The 23,120-nt window shown below is 52.8% G+C and overlaps 2 protein-coding genes across 4 annotated transcripts in view; one reads left to right on the top strand and one right to left on the bottom strand.

The window, feature by feature from the left end:
• The first annotated feature begins 2,621 nt into the window (after positions 1–2,621).
• SLC38A8 (solute carrier family 38 member 8) lies at positions 2,622–7,144 on the top strand. The gene is made up of 9 exons (XM_088062347.1): positions 2,622–2,816; positions 3,317–3,515; positions 3,728–3,881; positions 4,024–4,128; positions 4,428–4,485; positions 4,752–5,146; positions 5,232–5,431; positions 5,618–5,669; positions 7,000–7,144. The coding sequence occupies exons 1-9, from the start codon at positions 2,622–2,624 to the stop codon at positions 7,094–7,096; spliced, it is 1,455 nt and encodes a 484-aa protein (XP_087918473.1). The 3' UTR covers positions 7,097–7,144.
• Positions 7,145–7,182: 38 nt separating this feature from the next.
• Positions 7,183–23,120, bottom strand: part of NECAB2 (N-terminal EF-hand calcium binding protein 2) — an 85,841-nt gene continuing 69,903 nt past the window's right edge. For all 3 annotated transcript variants that reach the window (XM_088062271.1, XM_005526333.3, XM_088062272.1), the window contains 9 exons: positions 21,313–21,410; positions 12,353–12,489; positions 9,780–9,898; positions 9,583–9,662; positions 9,223–9,279; positions 8,994–9,106; positions 8,624–8,701; positions 8,176–8,267; positions 7,183–7,987 (listed from right to left, as the gene is read on the bottom strand). In XM_088062271.1, coding sequence (XP_087918397.1) covers positions 7,959–7,987; positions 8,176–8,267; positions 8,624–8,701; positions 8,994–9,106; positions 9,223–9,279; positions 9,583–9,662; positions 9,780–9,898; positions 12,353–12,489; positions 21,313–21,410 — 803 coding nt within the window. In that variant the 3' untranslated portion in view covers positions 7,183–7,958. The remainder of the gene's footprint in view (positions 7,988–8,175; positions 8,268–8,623; positions 8,702–8,993; positions 9,107–9,222; positions 9,280–9,582; positions 9,663–9,779; positions 9,899–12,352; positions 12,490–21,312; positions 21,411–23,120) is intronic.

Below are 23,120 nucleotides of genomic sequence, written 5' to 3' on the forward strand. Positions count from 1 at the left end.
CGTGCTAAGTGGCTCTTCTTTCCACTTGGAGTCAAAGAGAGCAGACTGTGGAGTAGGGAAGATTTGCATGTCATCTCTCTTCCCACCATATCTTTGTCCTTACCTGCAGTATCCCAGGTTGCAGACATTTCCTTGGAGCACTAACTGGGCAGTCGCACAAACCCTGCTTGCTCTGAGTGAGCACAAAGTTCTGGAAACCTTCAAAACTCAGCAGCACGTAAGGAGAGAGCTCGCAAAGAGCTGTACAGAAAACCGTCATGGGGATAGCACCTAACAGCACTGTGTGGTGTCACAGAGATGAGAACCCAGTTTGCTTTGATTTGTCCTGCTTGAAAGCCTGTGAATTGTCACTGGCTTAAATAAGGATGCAGGCACAAGTTTCCCCTGTCCGTGTGGTGCCAGTTAATGTTGCCATAACTGAAATAGCTTTTCTCTTTTGTAGTGAAGCTGTGAGGTTTTCTTTAACAACTGCTTTCATCATTGCTCCAAATGGGCATCTTTTCCTAGGAGGAGCCAGGAGCTGATGGCTGCCTGTATCTGTGAATGGAATGGCAGCCTGGGCAGGTAAGCAGTGTGCACTGGTCCTGGGTGAGTTTGTGGGCAGCTCTGGGTATGGCTGGAGAAAGAGGAGGCAGGGATAACCCTGCTGGGGTAGTCTGCACACATCCTCCTAGGGCTTACCAGCGGTTAGGGGGATGGGCTGTGGGAAAGGGCACTGCAGGAGAGAACTTTACTCCATGTAGTCTGGGACAAGCCTATCCAGGTAGTCATGGATAGGGTTTGTCAGTGCATGAGTGTCCTGCAAAAAAAGATTGGGCAAACCAATTTTCTCTAACTTGAAGAGTTGCCTTTTATCCAGCATTTCTCTTCTGGAGGATGCCCTGGAAGAGGCAACAGCCTGTTGCCATGGCAGAGAAGGCCCTGAGCTTTTCCTTTGGAGCTATTAGTGGAAGCTTGTTAGGTCTGAGAAGATGGTCCCAAGGTTGGGCTGCTTGTGCCATCCCGATGGGGCTGGAGCCTCTTGCTCCTCCCTTTCTGACCATAGATCTATAACGATAGGGAGGGAGTTTTCAACATCTCATCTGTGGCATTAGGGTCTCTCTTAGGACCAGCCAGCAGCAGCTGTGCAACTTGTCCAGGTTGTAAAAAATCTATCAGTAAAGGTGTGAAATCTCAAGGGTCAGACCACAGAAGGCAAGAAGGGATTGCAGGTAGCAAAGCATAATTGTGGTCAGTGTTTTTATTTGTATGAAACAAGGACTGTTGTGCCTTCTGCAGTCTTCAAAGATAATAATGTGGAGAACATTAACAGCTCTTTTTCCACCTGCCAAGTGGGCTGGAGCACCCAGATAAATGGGAAAAAGGGAGAAAAATATGAGGGACAAAACCCAGAGCCACTGAGCAGAGAAGCTGTCTGGAGCTGCTTTGTTGGTGTGGGAAATGAGCTGCACCTCTGGTTTGAGGTTCTTCCATCAGAGGGAGACTGGAAAGCTTTGGTACCACTTCTTAGGTCAGTGCTAATAAGGAGACTTGCTCCTCATTGCAGCACTAATGAGAGATTAGAGCTCCACTGCAGGCTTGAAACCAGAATCAAGCTGTATCAAAGCACAGTCTGAACTAAGAGCCTTTCCCAGTGGCTGGTATTTTACAGCCCAGTGGCCAATTTCTAGGTCGTAGAGGCCAATTATTTCTGAAGCCTTTGGTGTGCAGCTAATGAAGGCTTGGAAGAGCCCTTCTAAGTGTTTATAAGCCCTGTAGGTGGCATAGATGTAATGGAGGTGGCAGGCACAATTAGCCATCCATAATTCCTCCTAGCAGCTGATTAAAGTCTCTTTATCCATCTTACCAAGATCAAAAGGGCACATATTTGGGAAATCAAAAATGCATTAGGGGCTGTCAGCCAACGGTAGGGCCTGTGTGCTGTGAGCCCTGGGGCAGTGGCATGTGCCAGGAGTGGCACAGAGCTGCTCTGTGTCCCCCATGTCGGGAATGGGCCCCACATTCCTGTGGGCTGCAGCCTCTGTGCAGGTCCTTTGCAACATCAGTCATGCCATCCTGTTATCCTGGCATCCCCTTTGCCTGCGTGGAGCAAGGGCTGGGATGGAATGGCTGCTCTCCAAAGTCTCTCAGTGCAGGAAAACACCAGTGGGCTTTCAGCTGCTGCAGAGGCACGCAGGGGTGCTGGCCTCATCCTGCATCCAACGAGTTTTGAGAGGTGTGAGCTGCAGCTGCCTTCCTTCACCCTTCCCGGGGCGCTCCGTAATGCCCCTTGCAGGCAATTTCACGCCTGGCTGAACAGAGCAGGATGAGGGAGGCCTCAGTCCGTCCAGTCCTGTGGTGATAATTCCGGGGGTAGCGAGAGCACGAGCCCCCAGCCCGCCTGGCCCGGCCCCGCGCTGGGAGCTGGAGGGGCTGCTGCGTTCCGCAGGAGCGCTCTGCGAGCCGGGGGTGCAGCGCGGGGCTGGCCCTGGTGAGCTCCTGACAGTGCTTCCTACGCCGCCTCCCGCCCGGCCCCCGGCGCCCCCTCCCCACGGCCCGCGGGGGCGGGGGGTCCGCGCTGCCCGTGCCCGCCCCGCGGGGCCCGCGCTCGGCCGCCCTCAGCCCTGCCGGGACGCGCCGCGATGCAGCGGGCGGCGGGCGAGGGCCGGCCCCTGCTGCCGGCGGCGGGGCGCTCCGCCGGGCTCTCCTCGCCCGGGCTCTCCTCCGCCGGCGCCGTCTTCATCCTGCTCAAGTCTGCGCTGGGCGCGGGGCTGCTGAGCTTTCCCTGGGCCTTCGGCAGGGCCGGCGGGGCCGTCCCCGCCCTCCTGGTGGAGCTGGTAAGGGCGGACTCGGGGCGGGGGGACACGGGCGCTCGGGGATGCGGCAGCGGCAGCCCCAGAGGGGAGCCCGGGGGCGCCGGCCCGGGGAGGGAGCGAAGGGAAGGGGACGCATCTGCTCTGGTACCTGGGGAGCCGGCAGGGACCCCCTTCTCACGACACCCCCGTCCCGACCCCGGCGAGGGCAGCGGTGCGACAGACTTAGGTTGTTGTTGCGGTGCTGCCTTGGGGATGCTCTTCGCAGCTGAAGCCACACTTGTAGCTGGCTTGTAGCTCAACCCAAAGTAAATGGGTGTCTGCTCCCGAACATGCCCCAAAACCCCAAATCTAAACCCAAAGTATCATATAAGGCTGTGTCCCCATCCTTTTGCTGACCTTTGTTACCCAGGGCCACAAGGTGGTCTGGCCGGTACCCTGGTCCCTGGCTGTGGCCCTGCCGGGTCTGGTCTGGGGCTGATGGAGGCTCGGTATGGTGCTTCTTGCTGCCTCTGTCCCCGCAGGGCTCGCTGGTGTTCCTGGTGAGCGGGCTGGCGGTGCTGGGCTATGCCGCGGCCCTCAGCGCCCAGCCCACCTACCAGGCCGTGGTCCGGGCTGTGTGCGGGGCGGCCGTGGGGAAGCTCTGTGAGGTCTGCTTCCTCCTCAACCTCTTCATGATCTCTGTGGCCCTCCTCAGGGTGGTGGGTGACCAGCTGGAGAAACGTGAGTTGTTCCCCTCACTGTGTTTAGGGCTTGCTTGGGGCCGGCAGCTCTCAGGAGTGAGGGAAGGTGGTCCCACGTGGGCTGGGGTTACCCCTAGGGTTTTTCTGGAAATTCTGAGGACATGGGGCTCCCCAGTTCTGCCATGGTGTGATGCTCCCGACCTCCTTGGGCCATCTTTCAGGGCGCAGCTGACCCCCTGCTGCTCCCCACAGTGTGTGACTCCCTGTACCCCAATGGGACACTGAATGGGGTCCCCCAGCTGCCCCCCTGGTATGTGGACCAGCGCTTCACCCTCTCAGCTCTCTGCGTCCTCGTCATCTTCCCGCTCTCTGTCCCCAGGGAGATCGGCTTCCAGAAGTACTCCAGGTACCATCTGGGCTATCCCTGTGGTAGCCCACTCCTAGGTACCGTGTACCCCAGGTTACCTCCTCCCAGGAACTTGTGGGGCCATGGCAACACCCCTCCTTTTCTCCTGGCTGTGTGCTGATACTCTTCCATGCCCTGACAGCATCCTGGGCACACTGGCTGCCTGCTACCTCACTCTGGTCATCATCCTGAAGTACTACCTGCAGGCAGAGAGCCTGCGTTTGACTGAGCCCCCCCAGCCCTCCAGGTAGGAGGGTCAGCCCCATGTCCCTCCTGCCCTGAACTCCATGGCATGAGCAGTGACATGGGGGCAGGGCTGGGGTGGCACTGGGCTGTGTGTGTGTGGTGGGGCTGAGCTGGGGACAACACACAGTGGATGGTAGCTCCCAGCCCCAGCTTTCACCCCAGCAATACCCCTTTCTCCCAGAATCACTGGGCAAGAGATTCCCATAGTGGCATCGAGGCTGCACAGTTTATGACATGAAGGTTTCTTCTCCATGAGAGCCTCATGCCCTTTGTTCTGTGCTTCTTCTCCACATGCCACAGGTCCTCCTCCTGGATCTCCATCTTCAGTGTCATTCCCACCATCTGCTTTGGCTTCCAGGTAGGTCACCCTGGCCCCCCTGGCTGCAGCTGCCAGGGCAGTGCTAGCAACCCCCCATGGCATCTCAGACTATGGGGATGCTGTCCCTTGAAGGGCAGGTTGAAGGAAGGGGGGCCTGTGGCTGTCACCAGAGGTGACTGTGCCAGGACACAAGTGCCTGGGAATGGGGCAGAGTAGGACAGGGCACCCACAGGTGGGGGAGAGGATGCTGGGGATGGGGGCTGTCCCTGCATGGGGCCCCAGCACCATCCCCCCTTGCCTTGCAGTGCCACGAGGCATGTGTGGCCATCTACAGCAGCATGCGCAACCAGAGCTTCTCCCACTGGGTCACCGTCTCTGTGCTCTCCATGCTCATCTGCCTGCTCATCTACTCCCTCACTGGTAACCCCAGCACCAAACCCTTCACTCCTCCTTGCCCCGGGGGTCCCCTCACCCCTTGGCTCATCCATCCTTCTCAGACTTCCTCTGTCCTGCTCACTGCATGGCCACCCACCCCCACCTCCTTGTCAGCAGGGCTCTATGGCTACCTGACCTTTGGTGAGGCTGTGGCATCCGATGTCCTGATGTCCTACCCAGGGAATGACCCGGTTGTCATTGTCGCTCGCCTGCTCTTTGGCATCTCCATTGTCACCATTTACCCCATTGTGGTGCTGCTGGGCAGGTGAGGGGAGTGGTGACAAGCCAGGTGTCCCCCCAGCTGGCGCAGCTCCCCTGGGTGTCATCACCCTCACAATCCTTCCTCCAAGATCCGTGGTGAAGGACTTGTGGGCAGCCCCGAAGCGCGGGGCCGTGGCGGAGTGTGAGGCACGCGAGCGGCGCAGCCGGGTGGCACTGACGGTCACCTGGATGGCTGCCACGCTGGCCATCGCCCTGTTCGTCCCTGACATTGGCAAAGTCATCGAACTCATCGGGGGCATCAGCGCCTTCTTCATCTTCATCTTCCCAGGCAAGATTGGGCACCGGGGAGGGATGAAAGTGCTGAGGGGTTCACTGGTGCCAAGGACGTCACTGCAGTGGGAAGTGGCCTGTCCTGGCTCCATTTTGGGGGTGCAGGGCTGTGCTTGTGGGGGACAATGCAGTGGGGCTGGGTGAGGGGTGCAGTGTTGGGGCTGAGCTTCTGCACTGACAGCAGGGCTGTGCCTCGTGTGCATGACTGGGACCCACAGCCTTGGGCCACGCAAAAAGTGAGTGTGTGCGTTCAGCAGCGGTGGGGGCGAGGGAAGGGGCAGGGTGTGGGATCCCATGGGCCATGGCCCAGGCAGATCCCGGGGGGTCACCCTGGTCAAGGTGGGAACCCTGTGAGGAAGGGGATGTGGGTGTGAAGTGCTCTACTGGGGCTGTACCAGGGCTGTGTCCAGGCATCAAGGAGGTGCCCAGGTACCAGAGTGACTTTAGGGACAGAAGAGCTGTGGGGTTTGGTGGCACTGGGACACCACCCAGTGTGGGCTGGGGTGGAGGTCAGAGGGGCAGGGTGCCCCAAGACAGGAGGCCATCAGGAGTTTGGCACCTGTTTTGCCAGGGTGGTGTGTCCTATCACCACTCCTGTCTAGAGGGGCCAGGGCACACCTGCAGCCCATGTCAGGGGGACCTGACATGGTGCTGGTGAAAGTTTTGGGATAAGTGTGTGTTTAAGCATGTTTGTGGTGCTCCTGGGGGAGCAGCAGAGTCTGAGTGAGGATGGAGGTTGTGTGGTGGGTGGAAGGAGCACCCCAGGACATTGGGATCTTAGTTAGAAGGGTGCTCTGGGGGGGCCCATGGACATGTGGGGAGGAGTGAGGGTGCCCCAAAGGGTGCCAGAGTGCAGGAGGGGCCAAGGCAGAAGGTTAGCAGGGGCACCCAGGTGGGTGACAAAGGCTTGGAGAGGTCCCCTGGGGACACCTGCCAGAGTATGAGCCTGTCATGAGAAGAGGGGACAACGCGAGCTGGGGCGATGGAGACTGCAAGGGCAGAGTCCCAGCCTGCCTGGGACAGTTCGGGAAGGATCACGGTGCTGAGGACCCTGTGACAGAGCAGCAGCTGGGTTTGGGGTGAGTGCTGCATCCCAGAGGCTTAGTATGGGGCCGAGGGCAGCTGTGTGCCCGGGGAGGAGGGAACACGGAGGTACTGGACCCAGGGGTCCGGGGATTGGGGCTGGAGCCGGGTAGGGGACAGGGCTGGAAGCATGTGGTGATGGGATGGAGCTGGGGCTGTGTGGGAGTGGCCGTGCCGAGCACAGGGTGGGTGGATGCGGGTCTCTGCTCCTTCAGCAGGACCACTGGGCGCAGGCAGAATTGGGAGCGACCTCGTGGTGGCCTTGTGGTGGCATCTGCTGACCAAGGTTTGTGTGTCATTGCAGTGGAGACTGGGGTTGGCCCAGAGGGGCTGCTGAGCTCTTTAGCCATCGACTGGGAGTGATGCAGAGCAGCAAGGCAGAGGAAGCTGGACCCTGCAGAGAGCTCCAGAGCAGCTGGGGTACAGAGGTGGCCCGCTACTGAGGCCAGCTCTACCCCGGCAGCCTCTGCTGTGTCGCCGCAGGGCTGCTCTCATCGCCTGGGGCGTTCTCTCCGTTCTGGGCGGTGCCTTCGTGTGCGGGCAGAGCGCTGCCCTGGCCGTGCTGGGGCTGCTGCGCTGAGCGACCACAGAGCCCGCCGAGACCCCCCCGCCATCCTCCCGGACACACACCCCCAACACAGCCACACCACTGGATCCCATGGCGGTTTTATTTGGAGTCGCCGTCCCATTGTACAGTGGCTAATAAAGACAGGAGAGGGTATTGGCAAGGGTCCTGTGCCACACACCCTGAGGGACCCCCATGCACGGCAGGGTGAGTGTGGGATTGGCACAGACAGACAGACACACAGACAAACTATAGACCCCAGGAAGGAGGGGAGGCAGCCACCTTCACACTTGCCAGGCACCAGCTGCAACTGTGCACATGCAAAGGAAAACCCTTGGGACCCCCCCAACACCTGGAAAGGACTAAGGGGCACCTTGGGAGCAGGAAAACCCCCACTGCCACTCTGCCAGCACCCTGACTCGCCCCTGGGACACGGGTCTCCATCCCTGCAGGCACAGACACTGCACCAGGCACAGCCTCAACCCCCACAGTCTCCTCCCTGGGTGGCCCCTGGGGACTTGCACAGACCCCCAACCCACTCTCTGCTCTTGGGTGGCTCCAGCCTCCCACTCCCATTCCTGCTCCCTAGTGCCTGTCTGTCTGCACCCACTGCCCCCCTCCCCACCTACCTATGTCAGGGGGATGTCCCCCTCCCCAAACCCTGCCAGCCCCTCCCTGGCAGTCCTTCTTTCCCCCGAGACCACCCCACGCCCGGGAGAGATGACCCAGGTGATGGGGTAGCTGAGGGAGGACTCTCTGGGGTGGGGGACACACACACGGGAGTTTCCTTCACTGCAGCCAGGTCACGCTGACACCTCCCCCAGTCACGGCCACCCCGCACAGGGGACAGGTGCTGGCGGGTCCCCAGCACCGACCGTCACTCTCGGCTCAGGGTGCACCAGGCAGCTGCAGGGGAACATCACTGGAGGGTCACCCCTGCCCAGCCCCACATCACCCTGACCCCCAGCCAGCCAGCTCAGCTCACGCTGTCCTGCACACCATGCACCTGCCCACCCTTGCTCCCCAACAACTGGAGAGGTGCTGGCTGCCCAGGGGTCCCTGTCCCCCATGCTCTGGGGTGGCGACCCTCCTACCTGGCACGGCCACACTGGAGATGGCCTCAGGCTGGCTGAGCGTGTCCACCTTCACGTGCTGGAAGCCCTTGCAGGTGGCACTCTGCAGGTGCCTGCACCCGGGTGGGAGAGAGTGGGTGACACCCAGCCCTCCCCAGAAGCACCATCCCAGCCCCTCACAGCACCACGGGCTCTGGCAGGGCTGGGTGCCAGCAATCCTGCTCACTTCCCCTCGTGCAGAGCACCCTGCCTTGGTTCAGGACACTGACCCCACCCATCACCACATCCAAAGCCACTCCCAGGTGGGAGGTGTAGAGAGACCCACCCCAACACCCTGTCCTGTTACAGGGGCAGCACTAGGACAGACAGACAGCTCCTCAGTGCTGCTATCATACAGGGGACAGAGCTTGCTCTATCAACCCTCCACACCCAAGCATCCCAAAATGGGCTTTTTCATCCCCTCTCCTACCTCTTCCAGTCCTCCTCAGTTTCCCAGAACTCGTAGACGATGAAGGTGACCCCATCAGGCAGTTTCACTGCGGTGACACTGGCAGAAACAGGGAGAGTGGGTGAGCCCCCATCGTGAGGCATCCCTCCCCCCTCTGCAGCCACAGGTGTGCCCTAGGGTGGGCTACTGAGGGGGGACCCATCCCCAGCAGCCCAGGTAGGGCTAGCCCGCCCATCCCAGCACTCCATGCAAAAGCAGTGTTGGTGGCTGACCATGACTGCATCCCAAATCCTGGCTGTTTTGCCTCAGTCCTTCACTTGGTCCTCACTGCAGCCCACGCCAAGCCCCCCATCTCTCCAGCCCCCGACATGCAGCTGCTGATGGTACCCACTGGAAGCAGTCCCGCTCGCCGGCCACACTCTTCAGGTACTGCTTCAGGGAGCTGCAGAACTCGCCCAGGTGCTTGTGTGACACCGTCATCTCATTCCGCACCAGGAGCAGGTACTGCCGAGCCCCCAGACACAGCAGGTGAGACCCACAGAAACATAGTGACCCCCCAGGTGAGGCTCTGTGCTGCAGGGGCACCCCAGCACCCAGGGGTGCTGGTTGGGCACACTCACCGTGCAAGCCGTGCTCTCGCTGTCTGACAGCCGCTGGTGCAGGTCAAACCAGAGGGTCTGGGAAAAGGGAATAAGCAGCAGAGGAGGTGGTGGATTGGCTGAGGCTGTGTGTCCCCCCCTGCTTGGTGGGTTTCTGTCCCCAGCATTTGCAATGACTCTGCTCCCTTCTCTACAGGGAATGGGCTCCAAGATCCGCTTGCACATCCGGTCAGGACCCTTCACCAAAACTCCCTGTGCTCCCATTAGAACAAACATCCCCAACACCATGTCCTCACCCCTGCCTCAAAACAGCTGGGACAAGGTCCCTGAATTGTCCTTGGGATGGCAGGACAGCCCCACACAGGGAATGCTGGCCCTTACCTTGTCCTCCAGCTTGCCGATCAGCTTGGCCAGCCTGTTGATCTGCCCCTCCAGCCCCTCTGCCTTGGTGTCGGGGGAACCTGTGCAGAGCCAGGAGACAGTGATGGAGTGAGGGGCACCTGCAGGCACCCCCTGAGAGCCCTGTGCTGCTGCTGGGACTGGAGTGCTCCAAGCCACCCCAGGCAGCCAGCACTTACCAGTTTGGAAGCTCTTTCCTTGCTCCCTGGGGACCATCCAGGTGGCGGGAGAGTAGCTGGGCACGGGGTTGTCATACCAGGTGTCACTCAGGCCGTGACCATCCTTGCTGGGGTAGTGCCTGCAACCAGAGAGCACACAGGGGGTCAGGACAGCAGAGCTGGGCAGGCACAGAGTGGCATGAGCCAGCTCTGGGGAGCATCATTTCTGGTGGCTCTGCCAATGATGTCAGACCCCTTGGGGAGCTGCAGTGCCCACACCGTGGCCAGGCAGTGCAGGCTTCCCTCCTGCACCATCCTTTGGCATCAGCCAGTGTGGGGAACAGGTCAGAAACAGAGGAATGTCAATGGGCTGCTCCCAACAGCCATCACGTTTCTTTCCTGCTTGTGGAACAGCACAGCCCTCCTGGCACCACCAGCAGCCTTCAGGGACTTTTTCTATCCTAGACAGACACCTGAAACATGGAGCATTCAGGCCCCTGAAGCTGTGCCCAGCCAGCTGCACCTTACTGGGGCTGGTTTTGCAGAGCTGTGGTTATGGTGACTTTCAGACAGGAGAAGCTGCTGTCATCCAGGCTGCCCATGCCCAAATGGCTGCCCATGAGCAGAGGCTGTGTATCCCCTTAACAGACTGCAGCTGCAGTTCTTCTGGAGAATGGAAACACATCCACTGTAGCTTTTCCTCCAACCTGCTTTCTTTGTCTGGGTCTACAAAGCCCATCTGGCCTGGAGGTTGCTCAAAGATCCAAAAAAGTGTCCTGAAACACTTCCACAGATGGAGCATCCATAACCACCACTCAGCACCAGATCCTCAGTGGTCCTCCCAGGACCTCATTTATTTGCAAACCAGAGAGAATGCCAAGACCTGCCATTGTCACAAGGGCTTGCAGCTGCCATCCCTGTGTGTGAGATGGGAATGGGTCTGGGGAAGAACAACCCTCTCCTTTCTTCTCCACCAACAGGCAGCCTGCGCCACAGAGGGAGAGGCTGAGCAGCTCAAAGGATTTCCACTGTTTCCTTCCAGCAAGAGCAGCTCTGTGCCAGCTGACTCTTGACAGAGGTGCCTGGGAGCCCTGGCTCCTCTTGGCACCTCTTGTTAGTCAAGCAGCTCCCAGCTGGGGACAACATGCTGAGTGCCCTGGAGCCAGTGGGCACCACAGCAGCCAGCATCTCCCTGTCCTCCTGTCCCTCCCCTGGCACCTGGCTCCTCCAAAGCACAATTGCTGTGTTCTCTTTCCCCAGCTACCCCAAAAATCAGCCAGTGTGGGCTCCACCATATAGACAGGAACACGACATGAGGATCTGGTCCCAAAGAACATCTCCAAGATAAGCAAGCAAGAACAACAATAAAGATTGCAGGAGCATCCCTTTGCTACAGGCTGTGCAATTATACCACTGCTGGTCCTGGACAATCCCCTGTCAATAGACAGGAAATTAGGCAAAACCAGACAGATTTATTTAAACCACAATTTAATGAGGTGTCTCCATCTTGGACTTCTGCCTTCGCACTTTGTTCTACAGCCCTTTATTTTTGTGCTTTTTAGGCCACCCCTTTGTCTTCATGCGGATGCAGGAGATAATTTTTTGTAGGATTTATTTTTCTTTTTAGCTATTATCTTCATGAGAAAGCAACTACAATGCTCCCCATTATGATCTGGGCTCACACACGAGCAAATTAAAGCCAGCAAAGTCTTTCATGGGCTCTAATTGCTCTGCCTGATGTTGGGTTTGTTTCCTCTTCATGGTTTTGCTGGACCTCCTACCTCTTTTTATTCAAGGTTTGCCACAAAACAAAGAGAAGAAAAAGATGTGAGATGATGAAACCCACAGCATTCCTGCTAGAAAAGCTGATGGGATGGTGCCCAGGTGTGTTCCACAGAATCTGTTTTAGGAGGGAGCTGGGATTTTCATTCTCCATGTGTCCCTCTGCCCGCCCATGGCTTGGGGGAAGCCAAAACATCCCCATGCAAGCATCCCGAGGCCTCCTGCTTTGAAGGAACAGCAGGAAAGGGTTCGTTCCGTGAACATCAGACAAACAGACGGGTTTCCATGGCAGCCTGTCCCGGTTAGAGCCGTGACAGTGGCACTCCGGGGAGCTGTGTGGCACTGACACCGAGGGCGCTGTGCTGAGGTTTTACCTCTGCTGCTGGGAACTCCTTATAGCTCAGCCCTGGCAGCACCTGGGAAATCTTGAAGTGGTCTCCTCCTGTGTTTTGTCCTGGGTGGGACCGCTGGGTTTGCTCAGAGAGGCAGCCCCGTGCAGCCAGCGCTGCCCAACCCAGTGCCAGGGTGCTGGCCCAGGTTTGCATCCCCACACACAACACTCCTGTTAAGGGGGACCTCAGACACCGCAGGAGAGGAAGGGACAAGAAAGGAGAGAGCGGGGGAGAAAAGCCCCCGGAGTTCAGGAAGCTGGGAAGGGAGGCAAAGGGAAGGGCAGACACTCACCCAGCTCCCCTTTGCTCCTGCACAATGTCTGCTGCGTTTCCCTCACCCCACAAAAGCATCCTCTTCCTCCTGCCCTCCTCCTCCCCCTCCACCCTCCTGCACCGGAGGAGGGCAGGAATGCTGCTGACCTTGTGGGGTTGGTTTGCTCATCGATGGCATCCACAGCACTCTCCACAGAGCTCAGCAGGGACTGGGTCTGGTTCGCCGTCTCCTTCAGCAGGAAGCGGGTCACGAACTGGTCCACGTTGCTGCCACTCTCGTACACCTGCAGAGGCACACGGTGAGCAGCAGCACCGGCCACCCAGCACCACCAGGACCTCTGGCCACCCAGCACCACCAGGACCTCTGGCCACCCAGCACCCACACAGCATCCCATGCACAAGCTGCTCCCCTCCACGCCCCACGGTGGAAAGAGGTGCTATCCAAAGCCCTTTGCTCTCTTTGGCATGGTTTTAAATCACTTTACCGTTGCCTTGCAGGCAGTGGGTGCAGGTGTGAAAAGTGCATCCTGTGCTTTGGAGATCCCTGCTCAGAGAGTTCAGCACGTTGTACAGAGCCCTAGCCCACAGCAGCACGGCCAACCCAGCACTGAAGTTCAAGGGGCTTGGGATGATTTACAGGGCTCAATGTGTTGTTTGACTGACAGAAGCTCCCAGGGTAATACAAACTTTTTCAAGACAAAGAACACCTAAAAATATTTTAATAGAACAACTGATTTGCACGAAGCAGCCAGGGCCCCTTTCCCAGTACAGCCTTGCTGAGCCCTGCCCGTGGCACAGTCCTGCTCCTACACCTCCTGACAGCCACCAGCAGAGGTGGGACACTGGCACAACCAGATGGACACTGGCACAAACTGTCCAACACTGACCCAACCAACCCACCATTGGTTCAACACCACTCCAACCAGTTCAACAGCAGCCCAAACAGACCTAGTGGCCACTGACCTCATCAGCCCTGGCTGAAGCAAACCACTCAGCAGAGCTGAAAATATTTGCAGTGAAAAAGAGGCTCTCCTAAACCCAAGCTCATCAGCACCACTTTTTCCCAGACTCTTTCCCACTCATCCGTGCCTGCTGGGACAGCACATTGCCCACGCGAAACCCTGCTGGGCAGTCTGTCCCTCTGTGCTCACACCTCCTGGCAGGGACTCCTCTGGGAGGAATTCACTAATTTTTGGAGTCATGAGACAGGGATGGATGCTCCTGGCTCCCTGCATTCCATCAGCAACGACCACACTTGGGGGACTGGAGTGGTCCCAGCACTGCTGGTTATCTGAGCATGCAGCAGCACAGCACGAGCACCCCAAGCTCCCCAAAGCAAATTATTCCTGTTCTATGGTGAAGATGTTAACAAGGGTTATTTCCATGGCAACTGGAGCAGCACTGCAGGAACCCAGAGGGCCTTTATCTCTGCCTTTATCTCCAGTATTAAATCATAAAGGAAGAATGAACTGAGGGGAAAAACCCTTTGGGGAAACTGATCACAGAGCTGATTTCTCGCCCTGGTTTGGTATGGAAGCACTAGCTTCTTGATGGCTTTCTGAGCATCCAATCAGCAGCAGTTAATGACTTCTGTCTAACACAAGAAAATGTGCTCCTCTCCCTGTTGCAGCCACAGTGTTTCTGGGGAAATATGCACGACATGGTGATCCTTGGCAGATGGTGGTGCACAACGAGGTGACGGTGATGCTGAAGCTGTGAGAGTATGTGTAGTTAAATGTTGGATTTTTTATTACCTAACCACAGCCTATAAGCTTGGTTCAGCTTTAGGAAAAATCAAACAGGTGATTCCCACATTCATTTAAATCAGTTTAACTCCCTGCATACAGATTCAATGGATGGACGGATGGGTGTTGGGTACAAAGCTATTCCAGCCAGTGCAGAGAAAACTGGGGTGTTTGTGAAGATCTGATGCTTTTTGACAGGAAAGTAAGTCAAATAGATCTGAAATCGAACAACAGTGATTTTTTTTTCCCCACTTAACAACTGGCTATTTGCCAGCCCAGCTGTGACATTTGCTCTCAGGAGCTGAATCAGAAATGCATGTGCTTAGAGGTTTTTTCAGCAATTCCTTAGGCTCTCCTCTACCACGTGTCTTCTTCAGGGTTGCAAAAACAAACCATAAAAAAGACCAGCTATAAAGGGATCCTTCCCATTGTCTTATTAAAACATTTGTCAGACTATCCTATTGAGATTTAATGAGGTTTGGTTTTATTAATTCCACCCTGAAGAGTTATTTCCTCCTTACTTAGCTTGAGAAGTTAAAATATTTATGGAGATCATATAATAATTGCTGCTCAATTAAGCTGTTTTGTGCCAGAAACTTTTGCACATCTCCAAGCCTGCTCTTCTCCATCCATCATTTCCAGGCAAGCTCTTTGCTGAGCTGCCTGGCCTTGACCTCTGCTGCTGCAAACAGGTGACTGTGAGTGTTTGCAATGAGCAGCAAGTGTAAAAACATCATTGAAAGGATGGCCTTGAGATTTCTGTGTTGATGGCTCTCAGGAGAGCCTTGGAAAGTGTCATGATTTGACAAGCAGGAAGTGAAACAGAGACATTAAGAAATGAGAGAAGACTGGGAAAAGGACAGCTTGCATTATTGGGGAAATATTGCCCAGGGCTGGGTCTCTGGTCAGTTGGCTGAGGTCCAAGCCCCAAATCCACCCTCCTCCTTCACATCACAGGCTGTTCACGTGTCTGTAATGCACCCTCCCACACACAGGGGCAGCCAACACAGGGTTAACAGTTCCCTCAAAGCAAGCCCCACCACAGCTCCTCCAGCTTTTCATTGCCACATGTGCCCACCCAAAACTGCCCAAATTCTGGCACAGATTAATGAAAACACCCCTGGGATGTGTTACTTGTGCAAAGCATAACTGGGATTTTGATGCTGTGGACTGTTTGGATTTGCCAACCAGTGCAAGTTTCCCTCACCAGACACTGCAAATGGATGCCTAAAAATGGGCTCTCATGGGCATTGTGGGTATCAAATACTGGGGAATGAGAGTTTTAATGTTGTTGAACATCTCAAAGCTTCTTTGCTGGCATTTTTAAAGGTCACTATTCAGCTCATTAAGACTACAGGATGTAAAATATAGATTATTTTGCACCACCCACTAACTCAGAGACCCACTGTGACCTCCCCACATCTTCCCTTTGCCTCACAGGGTTACAACCTGACCAACAAGGCTTCCCAGTGCTGGCTTTCAGCAAGACTGGCCAAATTGGCTGACAATTACCACGCCTGGGGACAATGCTGACTTGTCCAACTGTTAATAACCACAGTCCAAGCACACCCACAGAGTGATGCTGCCAAACTGAGAAGGCTTTTCAGTTGGAAACCAAAGGCAACTCTGTTTCACCCACACTTTTCCTCCAGTTAAAAAAACAAAACCCGACAACAAACCTATCGCCATGCCATAAAACACCCGTCAAGCCTCTTCCCAGGATGATGGAGAGGTTATCTTCCACCCACCCAGCCTTTTAAAAACCAGGCATGTTTTGCACTGCAATCTCTGAGTGGCTGATTTAAATTCGTTGCTCATAATTGCCTGTTTGCTTCCAAGAGATATTTTCTTATAATTAAAATAACACTCAGACCTGCCTCTTTCTCCTTTCCCTCCCCCTGACTTTTAAATCCCTTCCAAAGCAGAGACCCAAAACTGATTGCCTGGCACATAATCAGTAGGAGAAACCTGAAGAGAACAGGCATTTAAATAGTTGATAAATGAAAGCATTACCATATGAAAGACCCTCAGCCTTCCCAAAACAGTTCTAAAAAACCAAATGAGACACCTGTTCAGATTAAAAAAATGACAACTGCATCATATGGATTTGAAAAGTTTTTTGCTGTAAAATCCTCTTTTTGCAAAACTCAATGTTGGACTCTTCTCATGCTTACCTTTCTGGTCCTGAAGATTTCCTGCTATTGACCATTCCCAAGCAATTTATCACAGGACTTCTCTGTTCTCACTACTAGAGAACTTCCCTGCTGCACTGGAATCCTACCATTTGTGGTGCAGCCACAGTGATGTGAGGGGCAGGCACCTGCTGGCCCACACACGGGCTCTGCTGCACATCCCCAAGGTCACCTGTGGACCCAGAGGCTTCTGACCCTTTGCACCCTGTCCACTCACCCAGCAGGCAAAGAACAGGCTTGGAAGTGTGGCCTCCTGCTTCTCAACACCCTGGCTTTAATCAGCCTTTTGCTTCACACAGGTTCCTAATTAGCTGTACTTAGCACCCACAAGGCAGCAATCTGATCCATATTTTATTTCAGTTTTCCAAGGAAAGTGAAGATTTTGTTTTCCAAACAAGACCTATTCAAAGGACCCTGCAGATGTAGCAGTGTGGGATGGTCAAGCTGCTGAAGGCTCAGCCTGGCTGTGCCACATGCTTATGTTTTGACTTGCTCACTGCCTTTCCTTTTGGTGGCTCCTTCAAAGCTGCTCTCAGACTATTTGGCAAGACAACAGCACTGACACCTTCACCATACAATTCATCTAAACCCCAGGAGCAACAGACCTAAAATGGGAGAGAAGAGGAGGAAAACCATGTCCTACAGAAGGTCCATGAGATCTGGAGCCAGGACGGCCCAAGCAAGACCTCCAGAGAAGATGCTTTTCCTTTTCAGAGACAATGGAGGGACATGAGCTTTGCAGCAACAGACAGAAGAGCAATGAATGAGGATCTTAATCTAAAAATAAGTTCCAAGAGAGACCTTAAGATTCATCCCCCTGCCAGTTCCTGCTCCCCACAGTCTGGCAGCCCAGCTGGATCTCATGCACAGCCCTGCAGAGCTGGCAAGAAAATCGCTCCGGATGGCATCACATGGGGAAGCAGCTTTCTGCTCTGGAGTCTGAAAAGTTGGGGAAAATTCAGTTATTGCAGAACCGAAGCAGCACATTTTGTTTTAATTTGTGGTGCAATATTTTCTTAAATTAGTTTCAGAGAAGAGTTGCAGAAATACTTTCGGAGAAGCTAAACAAGAGCACCTCCTTCCCTTTCAGATTGTTCAACTACAAAAGTCCAAAACTTTTCCAGAGATCAGCATCTGTTTTTTGCTATAGAAATTGATACAGAAATTGCTCAGAAATGTGTCATTTAAAACACATGGAGAGTTGACTCATCCTTTACCAATTCACTGACCCATCACCGTGCTTTTCTTTTTTCAGCCACAGCCATTCACTGTGATTACATCTTTAACTGCATCATAGGAGAGTTTCAGACCTGCCTGTGCTGCACTGCAGTGGCACCCCACAGACTTCAAACCCAGACCAGAAGTCTTCAGCTGTTGTTCATTTAACCACCGTGAGGCAAGGCCAGAACATGAAATCTATGAGAAGCCTTGAGCAGCTCACATTTTCTGGGCTGGGCACAACCCAGAGCTGCCACCACTGTGCTGCTGTTCCACCCTCCTTCCATCTGGGACAGGGCGTGCACCAAGGTCAGTCACCAGGGCTTCTTGGACCTGTCTGCTGCCCAACAGGAGCATCCCCAGGAAGGAATGATTTGACTAAATCTGAACTGCTTCATCCTTGAAAATGTTCATCACTCAGCATTTTCTGGATTTCTTTGCAGCTTGCTTTTAAAGTTTGCCTCACCACTTAAGGTCATGGATGCTTCCATGGTCAGTCCTGCAAAAATGCTTAATTGGCAGAAGCTGGAAGCAGGAGCAATCCTAGTGCAGCTGGCAGTGGAAACTGGACCTGACAGAAACAAGGCTAATTGAGCCTCTCAGAAACCCACACAGGCTTTTTACCAAGTAGAGTCACATTTCCTGGGCTGTTTGGGTGAGGGCGTGCAGTGGTAGACACCACCTCTGCCAGCCTGGGCACTTCCCCTGCCACCCCCAAAGCTGACAAGGATGGTGGAAGCATAGGGTGGGCACTTTCCCCTAAGGCAGGGGACTCAGTGACTGAGGGGGAGGGACAGCACCAACCTGGCTCTGCTCTCCCAGCTCCCACCGTGCTCCACACGCCCTCTGACACTGGACACAAACCTTCCCAGTCATGCTGGTTTTGCTATTTGCTGACTGCACTATACAACAGTAAAATAGAATTGTATAGGAACATTTCCTGCTGTCAGCTTTATTTAGGACCCAAAAGTTCATTTCCTTTCTCTCCAATTTAACTTTGCATTTCCAATTGTCACCAGCAGTCATTTTAATGCAGCACGGACATCACTGTATTGGAAAATAATTACAATGACAGATTTTGTTTTGCTGTGTGAGACCTTCCACTTCTGAATCTAATTACTGCTGATGCTTTACGAGGTCCTCCAGCACGAGATAATTGCTGCTTTCTCTTTTTATGAGCAAGAAATAATCAGTTGTCTTTTAAGGTGAGAAATATAAACAGCAATTAAATGCCATGGTTCCCCATGCCCTCTCTTCAGCTGGCACCCCTCAAAGAGACAACACAGAAAAAGGTTCAACTTCATTTACTGTTTGCCCCAAATACATTGTTTGAAAAGGAGGGAATAGGAACACTCCTAAATGATAGATAGCTCCAGCTTAGGAAATGTGTATTTTATTATGGAGAAGCTGGAGCAGCTCACAAGAAAAGCAGTTTGCTCACAACTCACAGTGCTCAGCACCATCACCCAGCCCTTTGCAGGATCTGGCCACAATAAAAGGTGTAGGGACAGCAACAGGCTCAAGCATCAGGGGACACAAAACCACACTTAACTCTACCAAAACCTGCTGCTTTGGCCACCTTTCATCTCTTCCAGTGTTTCTAAAACTATATATTAAATGTATGAATCTTTCAAACATCCTGCTACCCCATCAGCATGGGACTCTTGGTTACAGCTTCCCATGGGGAGCAGATGGAGCAGAAGGAAACTACCCCATCCCTGAAAGTGCCCAGGGCCAGGCTGGGTGGGGCTTTACACGCCCCTGGTCTAGGGGAAGGTGTCCCTGCCCATGGCAAAGTGGTGGAACTTGACAAGGTTTAAATTCCTTCCAAGCCAGATACATCCTGTGTGAACACTGGAGACAGGTTTCTCTACACCCACAATAACTTATTTTCTGTTGGGTTTTCTTTTCCCCTGCCTCTTTACCTGAACAAAGTGCCTGCCTTTGAATAATTCATTGATGAGGTTTGTACCATTTTGTTCACAAAATCACAGTGGGGAACAGTGTTTTTCATTAAACACTTCCTTGCCAGCTCCTCTCTGTGATGGAGTCTTGCTCTGCTTGCTCCCTTGCCAAAAATCTGCCAGGCAGTGAAGAGCAGCACACCCCATGGGCTGATAAAATGAGGGGATGGGAGGATGCTGGGCAGCACTCCCTCACCTGGTCTGGGAAATGGCTGCATTTGAGATGAAGTGTTGTGATCCTTCAGTGTCACAGGAGGAAGGCCTCCAGTGCTCCAGATCTCCCTGTTTCTCTCCACAAATTCACGATGGAGGTGACCAGCTCAGGTTTAGGTAAATAACCTTGACCTGCTGCAATTAAAGCAGGTGAATCCTGCCACAGTTTGCTGAATTAAGGAGGGAGAAAGGCATTCTTCTTATGAGTGGGTTTGGATTATGAATAACCATCCTGCTTCTGCTGCAGATGTCTCGTGCACAAGGTAATACCCAACTGCTTAGATGCCTAATTTATAAGCAGGGAATAGACCACCTTCCTCTTGCAAAATATTAGGAAGAATTAGTCATATATATTCACATCACATTGAAAAAACAGTGGTGAAAGGCATCACGAACAGCAAGTTGGAATGAATTACTAAGATCTCTATTAGCATGTTAATATTTATTTAAATTACATAGCTGGCAAACCTGATGGTCATGAAAATTGCTAATAATGAATATAAATGAGACATGAACAGACACAGAAATTTAATCATAAAAAACAAACTATTAGTGTTGTCCTGATTTTTTTAATCCTTTTCTGATGTGGATAAAAAAATCACTAACACTTCAAACAGATCAGGGCTTGGCCAAAGACTTTTGCCTTTAATTTATTATGGCAAGATATCAATTTGTTAAACATGTGCCTTCACTTTCCGTGCTGCCTTCCTCATAAACATCAAAATGGATGGATTTTGATCAAGCAAGGAAATCAAGCTCTTTACTTAGCAGCAAGAAGGGAGAGAAATTTGCCATTTCCTGTTCTGACTCCTGAAACTTCTTTGAAATCATTGTCACTTCTTTGATGTGGAGTAATTTGAGTTTCTCTTTTAGCTTCAAAAATAGATGGAAGGGAGATTACAATTTGGATTGCTTGCAGGAGGGCTGCAGTTGGATTGGGAAGTGCTTAGAACTGCTTGGAAAAGACAAAACCTTCCTCCCTGGTTTGGCCCTCAGTGTACCACCTTACTGCTCACCAGTGAAGAAGAAAACTACTTTTTATTCATTGTGGCACAAAAGAACAATGCAAATGTGGTTGAAGGTGGAAGCAGGAGAAGGGATTGATTAACCTGGGGCAATAAATATCACTGACACAGCCCAGTTGCACTATTATGTGGTATTGAAGGACAGGAAAATAATTTCAAAGGAAATAAAGCTCTATAAACACTTCTCTCAGCCTGGTAAGACAACAGACGAGTGGTGCACCTCTCAGCAGGGATGTTTATAAGGTACATCAGCTCAGATTTTATAGGTATTCATAAATGAACTTCAATATGCTTCTTGATCAGTGTCACTGTCTATAATAATCCAGTATCATTAACATACATGATGGATCTTTAAGGATTTAGGGCTACATTGCACATGTAAACCAGGTCATTATGCCTCGGTTTTGGTGCTTGCATGATTCCTCTGCAGTCCTTCAAACACACAGCCCTCTTGTTTCTAATAGAGCAGCTTCACACAGGAGCAACTGTGTTTGGAAAGCAGGATGCCTTCCAAGGTGGAAGCTGGATTTAAAGGCAGCTCTACAACATGAAGTTTCCAAAAGCCCTGTCAGTGATGCTAACAGCAACTCATGCATTCAAAATCCCACCTGAGAGACCCAGAGGCCTGCAGAGCAGGAGGACACAGCACTGCTGAAGAGGATGAGGACCTTACAGATGTGCTCTGTTAATGCAACTTTTATACCCTCACTCTGAGCCTGTGAAACGTGAGGTGCAGGAAGGAGCACTCACCCGTTTGGTGTAGTCCATGGCCTTCAGGATGGAGAGGTTCAGCATCTCCAGGGAGGCCAAAACATCTTCATAGTCTCCCATATGGTCAACAAAATAGTCTGGGAAAACCAAGAGAAATATGATGGGAACATGTTTATGTAACTTGAGGCTACTTGGCACAGCAAGATCTATTATTGGTGGCAACATAAACCTGAGAGGATGGTTCCAGGGATATTTTTATACTCTGTATCCTTGGCCAAAGTCACAACTTGTCCTGCAGGGATGGGAAGTGGTGTGATTCCCATGAAGTTTGTGACCATTGCAGAAAAGGAGATGTAAGATCCAGCAGCTCCCATTGAAAATAACTCATCAGGTTCTTTATTTCTATGCCTACCTCTGCATTTGATTGTACATGGTCTCTCTCCCTCCTACTGCTGGCATGGAGAAAGAGGTCTCAAAATAAATCCCTTTTCCATTCCCTTGACATTCTTTGCCACTCAAAGTATCCAAATACCTTCCACTTCACCCCAATTTATATGAGCTGAGACTGGCCTTACATCTTTCCCTACATTCCTATCACATTTACACCGCAGCCCACAATCACAGGTTGAACAAGCTTTTGAGAGTAAAATTTGCCTTGAAAGGAAAAGAACAAGGCTGCAAGCTGGGCCCGAAATCACGTGTTCTCCATGGAGAGGGAGCCACAATTTCTCTGTGCCACCTTTGTCCTTTCCCTGTTTCTGGTGATTGACATAGAGCACAGCAAAAAGCTATTCCTTAAAAGCCACTGGTGCTCTTCCTCAGCACGAGGACACGGAGTTTCACACTGAGGTGACATCTCTGTGGAGTGCAGCAAGACATACACTTCAGGAAACAATCCCACTAATTAGGTTTTCTTGGCTTAATTAGAAGTGCCTATAGCTATTTACAGTCTGAGAACATATCCAAAGGGAAGAAGATTTTGGCAGAAACCGGAATGTCACAGCATGACTGACAGCAGCTGTTCCGTGAGAAGTAAACAGCTTACTCTCATTGCAGGGCATTTGTTTGGTTTTTCCTTCCTACTTGGGAAAGAAAAATTGAGCAGATCTGATAGGTAAGGACTTAGAAAAAGTCCTGAAATAAAAAGCTGGACCCATCCATTTCAGGAGGAATGAGCTGCTGTGGGCACAGCAAGCCCTTAAGGCTGACCAAGGAGCACACGGGAGGAGAGCAGAGTTGGCTGTAACGAAGTGTTCAGCTCCACTGGTTCAGCATTATTTTTCCATGTGAAGCTGCAGGGCTCAAGAAATAACTTTTAAGATGCTCTCAACATTTTATAGCACACAACCCATTTCAAGAGAGACCCCACAGCTCCCATTTAGACAAACTGAGGGTTTATGTTTAATACTTAGAAGAGGAGCAAGCAAATAAATCACAGGCAAGGGCAGCTGTTCAGCAGATAACAGATCTAGGCAGGAACTTGTGCTGATCGATCTTTTCCTTCCCCTAGCATTCCCCAGGAGGTGATGGGTTTATCTCCCTCCTCTCCTGGCAGCTTCACCCCTGGGAGAGGCAGCGAGATGGGATCACACTGGGTGACAGCCATGTAATATCCTGATTTGATCAGAGAGGTGGAGAAAGCTGTCAAGGGTCAAACAGTGCCCTTGTTACCCCTGGGTTTCCTGGCAAAGCTGATGGTACAAGCTGTGGGGATTTGACTTCTTGGGTCAGCTGGCAGAGAGACCTAATGCAGTAAGAATCGAGAGATGGGAACAAGCCCATCACATCTTCAGAAAACCAAAAGGATTTTGGAAGTCCTCATTTCTTGCATACCAAAGCAAGGACAA

The sequence above is a fragment of the Pseudopodoces humilis genome, chromosome 14, assembly GCF_049639895.1.
Source record: "Pseudopodoces humilis isolate 2021_Gansu_Grassland_sample_001 chromosome 14, ASM4963989v1, whole genome shotgun sequence".
NCBI lineage: Eukaryota > Metazoa > Chordata > Aves > Passeriformes > Paridae > Pseudopodoces > Pseudopodoces humilis.